This window comes from Lichenostomus cassidix, chromosome 13 (genome assembly GCF_008360975.1).
Source record: "Lichenostomus cassidix isolate B80296 chromosome 13, HeHo_3.0, whole genome shotgun sequence".
Classification (NCBI taxonomy): domain Eukaryota; kingdom Metazoa; phylum Chordata; class Aves; order Passeriformes; family Meliphagidae; genus Lichenostomus; species Lichenostomus cassidix.
In genome coordinates this window covers 10,893,460-10,903,610 of record NC_139494.1, presented here as the reverse complement: position 1 = coordinate 10,903,610, position 10,151 = coordinate 10,893,460, and the positions used below count along the sequence as shown (strand labels likewise).

Here is a 10,151-nt window from a genome sequence, read left to right as displayed (position 1 = left end):
TGCGGTTATCGGGGCTGCTCACCAGCCCACACCCCGATAGCGCGGGGCCAGCTGGCCGCGGGCCATCGGGAGCGCCGGTAAACAAGGCCGGGAGGTGACACCGGGGCAGCCCTGCCTCGGCACTGCGGAGCGTGTCCGATGGACAATGGCTGTGCTAAGGTTCCTGCCGGCCTCGAGAGACGGGGAAACGGCATGTGCGGGGAGCAAACACACTGGCACCGTGAGGGGGAAATGCGGGGAAAGTCCCCAGAGAATGCGCTCCGCTTAAGGCCCAGCTTATTATTGTGTTTAATACACAAAACAGTGAAGGTTTCCTACTCGTTACACCCTTCTGTCGTAAAAGTGGCGTGGGGTAGTGTTTGCAATTCCCTGGCAGGGCTGAGAACCACCATTAGACAGCTGTAGGTTCGGATCAGTGCACCGCAGAGCTGCCGGCCCGCCGCCGCTGCTCGGGCATCTGCAGGAAACCTCCTCACAAACACTGAGAAATAACCGGGGTAGAAGTGCTGTGTTTGCTTTTTTTTTTTTTTTTTTTTTTTTTTTTACCCCGCCAATAAATCGCGTTGCCTCGCTTCGTGAGCGTTTGCTGAGAGCGCACGGCTCCCTCAGCAGCTGTGTTCGTGAGGTGAAACCGACATAAAGCTTTTATTGGGAGGGAGGAATAAGGTTTTTGAGATGAGCCACCGAGATCACACCGCTCCCCCCTTGACTCCCTCACACGCGGGGCCCATCCCGGGGTAGGTTCCCCCGCTGTGAGCGCGCAGCCCGCCGCCGGCCCGGGCCGTGAGGGGCGCTCCGCCTCCGCCGCCATCACCGCGCCTCTCTCGGCCGCCATCTTCGTCCCGCCCCGCCGAGGCCCGCGGGCGCCATCTTGTGCCCGGGGCCAGCCCCGCCATCGCCCGGCAACGGCGGCGCGTCCGGCCGAGTCCCGCAGGCCGCGGTAGAAAAGCCGCTCCGTTCCCAAGGCAGGCGGAGTGGTTTACCAGCGGACTGTGCAGCAGGGAGCAGGTGTTTGCGGCCAGGCAGGGTCTGCGTGTCTGGGTGTGGTCCAGGGCGGATGGAGAGAGCCTGGGCTGGCAACGTGGGGACACGGCGGGCAGTGGACGAGGGAAGAGCTGCAGGTGCCATTGTGTGGAATTCTGTGAGGCTCTGACACGATCCCCCGCAGCATCCTGCTCTCGCAGTTCTCTCTAAAAGGTTGAGAAAGTGGGGGTGTTAAGCCTTGAGAAGAGAAGGCTCCATGGATACCTTAGACCCCCTCCAAGTGCCTAAAGGGGCTACAGAAGAGCGGGAGAAGGACTTTGGACAAGGACAGGGAGTGGCAGGAAAAAGGGGAATGGCTTCCCCGGTCAGAGGGCCGGGTTAGATGGGATATTGGGAAGCAGTTCTTGGCTGTGAGGGTGGTGAGGCCCTGGCACAGGTTTCCCAGAGAGGCTGTGGGTGCCCCATCCCTGGAAATACGCAAGGCCAGGTTTGGATGGGGCTTGGAGTAACCTCGGATAGTAGAAGGTGTCCCTGCCCATGGCAGGGTGGAACTGGATGGTCTTTAGGGTCCTTCCCAACCCAAACTGTACTGTGATAAAAGTCACGAGTGGTCACAGGTCCATAGGAAACCTCCTCACTGGTTCCACCACTGACAGCATAGTTCATCTGGCATGCTCTTGCTGGTGCATCTGCTTGGTCAGAAAACCGGCACTTTGTCTGGAGCCCATAAATACAGGAATTAAATAACTATGGAGAAATACTCCAAGGCTTACAGGTGGACCAGTTGCAGGTTGTAAGTTCCACACTACAATCTTCACGTGTGAGGATACAGATTTGGGCTTTGAAGGAGCTCACGGTTGGTGGATGGAGGGTGTGGGAGTACAGGGGGCCCACATCAAGGCGTGTGATAATGCCTCTCTTTCCTCATACATTGTCCAACTTAGTGAGTAACTGCATTAAAATTTTGGCTTATTTTCCAGGAAGTGCCACTGCACTGAAAATGGGAGTGTGAACTACAAAGTGCTAATGAGTGCAGAGAACATCTCACATGGATTTCGTGAGGTTGGGGGTGACCCTCTCTGTTCCTGGAGTACATGGTGAGTGTCACCACAGGAGACTGTGCAGTAGACAAACTCCAAATGTCATGTGCTGGTGTCATTGCAGTGTGAAAGGGACACCTGAATTCTAATTTAGAAGCCAGGATGGAGGTCTTAATGCCTGAACCTCAGATTTTTGTGGAAAGAACTCTGGCTATCATCAAACCAGATATCATTGATAAAGAAGAAGAAATAGAGGATCTCATTCTCCGATCAGGATTCCACATCATTCAGGTAACAGGCTGTGCTCCAGAGGAAATAACTCTAGTTTATAAGTCAGAAGAATATTTAACTTTCAGCAATCAAGCCAGTAATTAAAAGCTTGTGTGTCCGAAAATCGATTCGTGTTTTTCATATGTAATCAAACATTGCTGCCAGATTCTGTAAGGAGATGCTTTTTCATGCATGGAATGGAGCACAGCACACCTACTACTTTGCTAACCACAGGAAAACACCGACTTTGTTAATAAACACAGATTTACCAAATGCATGGAGCAGATGTGTGAACTTTCCAAAACAACTCTGTGGAGTTCAGATCTCACAAGATTTTGTGCAGTGTGAAAGGATATTAGAGATTTGATTGAGCTCGATACCTGGCCGGTTGCAGCCTGACTAATTTTTTGTTTCACTGTTTTTGCAGTAAATTGACCTTATGAATATTTAAATCAATTAATGAATATTTAAATATACCTGGGTGGGCGGCCGCTGGGGGGCGCTGCGCCCTCGCGCCTGCGGGCGGCGGGAGCCCTTCCCCCTGCTCCCCCTCCGCCCCGCATTGTTTTGTTTTGTTTTTTTATTTCCTCACTTACCTTCCTGGCTGTTTTATTTATTTGTATTTATTATTTGCATTTATTTCTTTACGGATCCCTTGGAGCTACTCAGAGGAGGTCATGAAGATGCTCCGCGGGCTGCAGCCGTTCTGCTCTGGAGCCGGGCTGGGAGAGCTGGGGTTGTTCAGCCTGTAGAAGAAAAGGCTCCAGGGTGACCTCAGAGCCCCATCCAGTGCCTAAAAGGGCTCCAGGAGATTTGGAGAGGGACTTTGAACAAGGGAATGGAGTGACAGGACAAGGGGGAGTGGCTTCCCACTGACAGCAGGCAGGGTTAGATTGGATATTGGGATGAAAGTCTTCATCATGAAGGTGGTGAGGCCCTGGCACAGAATGTGGCTGCCCCATCCCTGGCAGTGTTCAAGGCTGGGTTTGGGGTTTGAGCAACCTGGTATAGTGGAAGGTGTGTCTGCCGGTAGCAGGATGATTTTTGAGGCACCTTTCAACCCAAACAATTCCATGTCTGTATTGATTCAATACGTATCAGAAGATGAGACAAAATAGATTATTTATTTAGTTGCAATATGTTAGTAGAACCTTCTGATGTCTGCAGTGACTTTGACACCCGAGTTATTAGGACTCTGAGTATGTGGTAGTCCTGTGTTGTATAAGTTTGAGGTCAAAGAATGCACTTCAAATTTTTTTTCTTATCTGCCCTATGGTTTCTGATAACCTCCCAGAGTTGTCCTGATCCTGTCCACCTGCAGGCTAGGTAACTATTGGGAGAGTCACAGAGCACTGAATGAAAATAGAGCAATTGCATAATTAACAGTGTGGGCTGGAGATAAACTTGCTTAAAAGTAGAACATTATGCTGTAGCAGCTGAGTAATAAAATCCTGCCCTTGTAATGCTCTCCACTTTTTCTGTACAGTGCTCTGTCATCCAGCAGTTAGAAAATGTTGTAGTTTGCCTGGGCTAAAATCACATCTTAATTAAATAGGTTGTTTTCTTAATAAAGTTGGAAAACTGTTGCTCTTTATTACTCTGTATCTCAAAGAGGATCCAATCTGTGAGAATCAGATCAGTTTCAGAACTTACTCTGTGTTCTGCACATAGAGATATGACTGCAGCAGAGGACTGTATCCTGCCTTTTAATCCTGCTCTAAGCTGTTTCAATGTATCAAGCTATTTTACTTCTTTTTTTTTGTCATTTATGCTTTATAGAAACGGAAGCTCCAGTTAAGCCCAGAGCAATGTAGCAACTTCTACGCAGACCAATTTGGAAAAGTGTTTTTTCCTAATTTAACAGCCTATATGAGTTCTGGCCCTATAGTTGCTATGGTTCTTGCTAGAAAGCATGCAATCTCGTACTGGAAGGAATTGCTTGGACCATCCAACAGCCTAAAAGCTAGGATAACTCATCCTCACAGGTAACTCACTGACTGGCTTTGGGCAAGGATTTTGTCATTTTCTTGATTGAGACCAGAATTTCCCTTTTTTTTTTTTTTTTTTGTGGTTTGTTTGTTTGTACAGTACAGACACAAGCTTCTTATCTCTTCAGTTTTGTGTAACAGCTTTTCACCATTGTTTTTTGGTATGCAAAGTTAATCTATTTTATGATGAATGTTGAGTGCATGAACATAAGTTTTAGGTAGCTACTGCTTATGTTTAAAAGAAAATCAAGCCAATATCTTGTTACTTAGTCTGTGTCTATTGCTTTTCTATGCTCTCAGGCTGCAGAGACTTGAAAGGGGCTTGCAGTTGCCATCTAAACAGTTATTTCCCTTGTTTTTAGCTTAAGAGCACTCTATGGGACTGATGAGCTAAGGAATGGGCTTCACGGCAGCCTCAGCATGTCCTCAGCAGAGAGAGAAATTCGATTCATATTTCCAGAAGGTAAAATGGTACAGTTGGTTCATTGCCAGTCTTGGGGAGGATCGAGTTCTTCCCTGTCCTTTGCTGGTATTACTTGTCTGTGCCCTGACTCGAGATACAATTGATCTAAAAGAGTTTGGGTTTGTTTGCTTTATAGGATTGTGTGTCTCTAGGTATAAGCTGACATTTTCTGCTAGGAAAGGCTTACCAAAAACCTATCTGAAGAGCCAGTGTAGTTACAGGGATTGCTTTTGTTTTTCAAACTTCCTCTGGGAACTGGAGCAGACAAAGCTGGTAAGTGAGAGGAAATAGGAAACTATTACACTCCAGCAAGTGTTTCTGGCACTATCAGCCCTGGAGACTCCTGCTGACTTGAGAAGACTGACTCTCTTCATGGATTTAGGCTGAGTAAATCCTATTCAAAAGCAGCTGGATGCTCACATGATAGTGCAATTCCAAAATAAAGTGCCAGAGAAAAGGGCCTTAGAACCTGGAAAGGCTGCAAGAGGATCTCTGATTTGTAATGTAACAGGATTTGCTCTTTGACATAAAGGATCAAGTGACACTGTTAGAAAAACGTGTGTACTGATACTTTTTGTTAGCTGTATCAGTGAGTTTAATAGGAGATGTTGCACTTCCTTACCGACCTTACCCATTGTAAACCATGTCTCCTCACATTGTCTCCTCACCCTAACAACAAAGCAAGACTAAAGGTGAGATTTTTAGGGTCTTCAGAAACCAGCTTTACAGTGCAAGAAGAAAGTGGGATATATTGTTTCTCTTCTGCCCCAAATGCATCTTCAGGAATAAAAGTTTTCCCCAGATGATCTGATTTCCTCCCTTTTCCTAACAGACTATAATTAGTAAAATTACCTCAGGGACATTGTAAAGAAGTTTAGGGAGTTTCTTTGCAGTTTGTTGTAGGAGAAGCTATAAAAACCAATGATGTATTATTAACTTATTAAGGAAAAGAGCAGCTCACATACAAACAACCTTTGAAAGAATGCTGGGTTTAATCACTACACACTGCTTTCTAACATCTGTGGTTCCTCCTCACAGCAATCTTGGAGCCTGTTCCCACTGGGCAAAGAGCAAGGGATTACCTGAACCTGTATGTGAAGCCCACACTGCTGGCTGGGCTCACTGCCCTGTACAAAGAGAAGCCAGCAGATCCCATGGTATGTGCATTGTCCCAGCGCTGCTGTCAGCTTTGGGATGCAGTTACTTAGTAAAGTCTCTTTTTGTAGAATAACTACTCTGTTGTTGAAGAGCTGTGATGTTTTAGCTGTCAGCTAATGAGCTACTCAAATAACATTTGGTTTCAAGAAGTTGATTTGTTTGTTAGAGATGAAACAAGGGTGTGGTTTCAGTCCCTAAACAAAATCAATTTTCTTACATCTGAAAAAACATGGTGAATGTGTCTCTGTGTTCTTAAAGTTCCTGTCATTCACACTAGTACTTCTTTAAGCATGCAGATAATTAATCCATGTGACAACTTGCTGGCAGTTATGGATTTTACATCATTATCAGGTTTATAATCAACATTGCATTTTTCTAAAGGACACGTTTCAGGAAAAAAAAGCCTTAAAAATCACTTGGAGTGTTCCTGTGAACTGTGTGATATACATGAGGTCACATTTAATGTACTTTGATTGTTCCAGCTTTATAACCTGTTTACTTTATCTGTATGTCTGGCATTGTTACCACAGAAATCTAGAAAACAGAGATGAAGTCCATTCCTTTGCCCAAAGGCCAAACCAATTGTATCTATTCCTAACCAATGTGTGTCTGGCCTGTGGTTTAGCCCTCCAAATGATGGAGAATCTGCAGTCTCCCCAGGCAATCTGTTTCAATGCTTAATTATACTTGTTAAAAGCTTTCACTAAAAGATAGCCTAAATCTCCTGGCTCCAATTTTAAGCCCATTACCTTTTTTTTCCCCTTTTACTATCCCCAGAAGACATTGGAGACAATGTAATATCTCATTTTTTTGCAGCAACCTATCACATATTTGAAGAGTATTCCCATCTTCTTTCCCTTCAGTAATCTCTTTACTATATGAAATACTGATTTTAAATTTATTTTTTTTTTGTTACAAGTCCCATTTCTCTTAACTCATTGTTTTGGCTTCCAGTTAATCTGCATTCTTAGAACAATTTTCTAGTAAATGATGAAGTATATAATAGTAAGTTCATTGAGACAATTCCTTCCTTCCTTGCTTGTAAGAAAGCTGTATGAAGCAATGTCAGTAGCTTTGCTAAAAACGTTATATTTGCACCACCTTCGTTGTCCATAATGTATGTGACCTTGTAACGGAAGGAAAATAATGTTGATTTGATACTGCTTCAGAAATGGATATTGTTGGAATGTTTTGGGTTTTTTCCAGTATATTTTTCTTCTTTCCTTTCCTTTTGGAGATGGCATCAGAAAATGTCTATGCACTCAGAAATACTTGCTGTCAGCACAGAGGTTGTCTCAGCCAATTCCTTAAGTAATGCAGGATAAATTTATTTGGGTTCAAAGGATTTGAGGATTTCTTTTTTTCAGAGTAGTTTTTCTAAGGATTTTTGTGTTTTATTTTGTTTGTTTGTCTTGGATTTCTGTCTTGGATTCTTACTACTGTTCTGCTGTTGCTTACTTTACCTGTCGTGATGTTCTGCTTGGCTCTCCCTTTGCAAACCAACCCTTTTTGTATGTGGTAGTAAAAGGACAGTGTTGCTTACCTTCCCTGTCTGCTGTTTTGTCAGTTCTTCACTTCACAGCGTGGTATGAAGTTTGTTGTACTCAGCATTCCAGAAACTAATCGTCAACAGCCTTGTGAAGTAAATAAGGATGTGTTAAAAACTTTGCTTTACAAGTGAAGAAATCGAGGCGAAAGGTTAATTTGCCTAAGGCCAGGCCCAGACTGGCAGATGGAATTAGGACTCAAGGCATTCCTGCCTCCCACATTCTCATTTAAGTACAACGTGCTGGAAGACTTACAAGATGAATTTCAAAAAGTAGCCATGTGTTGATTTTAAGTTTTAGGTACTGTAAGGTGATTTCAGTGCAGAAGGTTGGCACTTCTAATGAATGATTACTAGATTAAATATCTCTAAGTGTTGTCAGCACTAAGATTTCATTAAGCAGTTTCATGCGTATTGTGCAGCCTCATTCCAAAACAGAGCTGGCTGAATTATTTGAAGTATGGCTCAAATGTTCTTATACTTTCACAAAGATAAACATTGCCAGGACAAGTTGTCTTCTAAAGGTCAGTGTGAATTGTTCAAAAGCAATATAAGCTGTGAAGATTTAAGAGAAGATTTTTAAAAAACAAGTCATCTGTATGTCCATTTTTCTTTTTAAAGATCCTAATTTTGCAGCACAGTTGGAGTGTATCTTTAGCAGAGATTTCAAATAATGCTTTTAATATTCTCCTGTACACTTAATAGAAAACAACAGAAAACTGGAAGCATTTGGGTCTTTTGCTTACAGATTTGGCTTGCTGACTGGCTGATTGAGCACAATCCTAATAAACCTAAACTCCGATATCGTGTCTCTGAGGAAGGGCATCAGCGGTGAGAACTCGGTGGAAACCATCTCCAGCATTCCAGGTTACAGATGTGTATTGTCATTTTCTGTGTGTCCTTTGGCTGTATAACTAGTACTATCTGAAGTAAATGCATTTGTCATAACTACTTGTGTCTTTATGGGATAAATAACCTTACACTTAACCAGGATGTAGTGGTTCTAGTACCTTCTCTCCTGGCAAAGTGAATGTAGAGTTACATGCTACATTTATGGCATTGGGTGATTAGAAAAAGACAGTGTTCTGATTGGGTGTGACTTACTGCTATTTTCCCTATTTTTCTTGGTTTGGCTGTGTGGGAGAACAAAGTCATTTACGGCAGTGTGGATTCCCAAATGACATCCACCTGGCCTGTGCTTTGTGAAGCCAAGAGTTAAGTTTCAGCAATTTTTTGACAGACAGAAATTCATTTGTATAGGGAGCTACTTGGATATAATGTAGAAAACAATTACTGGAGGCATATTAGCAAGTTTGGAATTTTAGTTGCTGATTACATCACAGAGGCACTCTTGAAGAGGATTCACTTAAGTCTGATGTATTTTGTCAGAATGTAATTTGAAGGACTTATTTGAAGGTACATTGAATGCACCTTCCCATCTTGGTGGCAAAAGGCTCAGTGGCTATAAATCATAAGAAGGTGGATTTTAGTCAAGGACCAAGGTTGTCGTCCAATATGTTTGCAAGAAAGGTGCTTAATTGGAGCAGCTCACCTTAAGAATGTTTTCTATGTTCTGCTCCTAAAGGTACACAAATTTCTGTTGTTTTCCTCAAACTTTCATGTGTTCTGTTGAGGAATTTCAGGAGAGAGCTCTTCCACAGGCAGCAGGTTACTCCCACACTACTGCCTTTTATGTAGTAACTAAACTGTTTCTTGGGTATGTGGGGCTTTTTAATTTTCTTCAGAGAGCTGTACTTATGCTGTTAACTTCAAGCTTTGTATCTTATGGTTTGATGGGCTAGAATGAAGAAAACAGTGTAATTTTCATAACTCTGAAATACAAGTATGCTTGACTAATGCTAAACAAACAAGCAATTTCATAATTTGTTTCATGAAAAAACTTGCTTCCCCAATTTGAGTAATTATGAGAAACATAAGTCATTTGTCTGTAACATCAAACCTTGTTTAAGTGAATTGTTTATCCTCTCAGTGGAACAAACCATTATTGCCAGCCGAGATAATAAACATTTAGAAACTGGTCCCTACAGTACCAAGAGCTAAAAATCTTGGGACTTCTAAGATAAGGAAAAAAAGAAAGCCCAAACACTCAAATAATAAAGAATAAAAATATGAGGTGGTAAGAAATACAGTAAACAGAACTGTTTACAACCAGTTTACTTTGCCTGTAATTATTGTCCCCATATGTCTCTGATTGCTCCAATTACAGGACAGTTGTGCTTTGTGGTTTCCTGTCAGCCAGATAAAAAAATCCATTTTCTGAAGATGCCAGAAACTAAAATCCGGTGAATTCACAAGGCATTCCCCTGTATTTTGTTAGTTACTATGACAGTTGCTTGCTTATTTTGATGTGATACTGCTTGACAATAAATACATCTTTAATGTTACTGATGGAGTTTTCAGTTTGCTTTTGTGCCAGAGCTGTGTTATGTTGGATGAGAGTAGGTGGGTCCTTACCCAGGGGGTGGGAGAAAGGACAAAGGCAGCTGCTGTTGCAAATACCACCTTTATAACTCACACAATATAAACTCAGTCATTCAGGTGTTCATCTATCGTGGAATTATTTTCTGATGTTGGAGCTAACACCTTCAATTGCTGACTGGTGTTTGCTTCCATTTCCCAAGGAAAAGGTGGAAAGAGAAGTTGCCTTCATTCCATGGGTGCCATCCTGACTCAGTGTACCT

The 10,151-nt window shown here is 43.1% G+C and overlaps 1 protein-coding gene across 6 annotated transcripts; it reads left to right on the top strand.

The window, feature by feature from the left end:
• Positions 1-613: 613 nt before the first annotated feature.
• On the top strand, positions 614-9,854 carry NME5 (NME/NM23 family member 5). 6 transcript variants are annotated; one of them, XM_085073628.1, is made up of 6 exons: positions 614-974; positions 2,157-2,315; positions 4,074-4,279; positions 4,645-4,745; positions 5,784-5,902; positions 8,198-9,854. In XM_085073628.1, exons 2-6 carry the CDS (start codon positions 2,187-2,189, stop codon positions 8,282-8,284), a joined length of 642 nt encoding a protein of 213 aa, XP_084929754.1. In that variant the 5' UTR covers positions 614-974; positions 2,157-2,186; the 3' UTR covers positions 8,285-9,854. The 6 variants fall into 6 exon arrangements, 5 of the variants coding, with proteins under 5 accessions (XP_084929754.1, XP_084929753.1, XP_084929752.1 ...); XM_085073627.1 differs by having other exon boundaries at positions 615-1,008; positions 2,149-2,315; XM_085073626.1 differs by having other exon boundaries at positions 615-1,121; positions 2,149-2,315.
• Positions 9,855-10,151: the final 297 nt, after the last annotated feature.

Excerpts from the sequence above, each read along its gene's own strand:
- NME5 (XM_085073628.1), top strand. The coding sequence starts at position 2,187 with ATGGAGGTCTTAATGCCTGAACCTCAGATTTTTGTGGAAAGAACTCTG. Across the intron at positions 2,316-4,073 it reads CAGGATTCCACATCATTCAG|AAACGGAAGCTCCAGTTAAG; the intron begins GTAACAGGCTGT and ends TATGCTTTATAG. Across the intron at positions 4,746-5,783 it reads TCGATTCATATTTCCAGAAG|CAATCTTGGAGCCTGTTCCC; the intron begins GTAAAATGGTAC and ends TCCTCCTCACAG.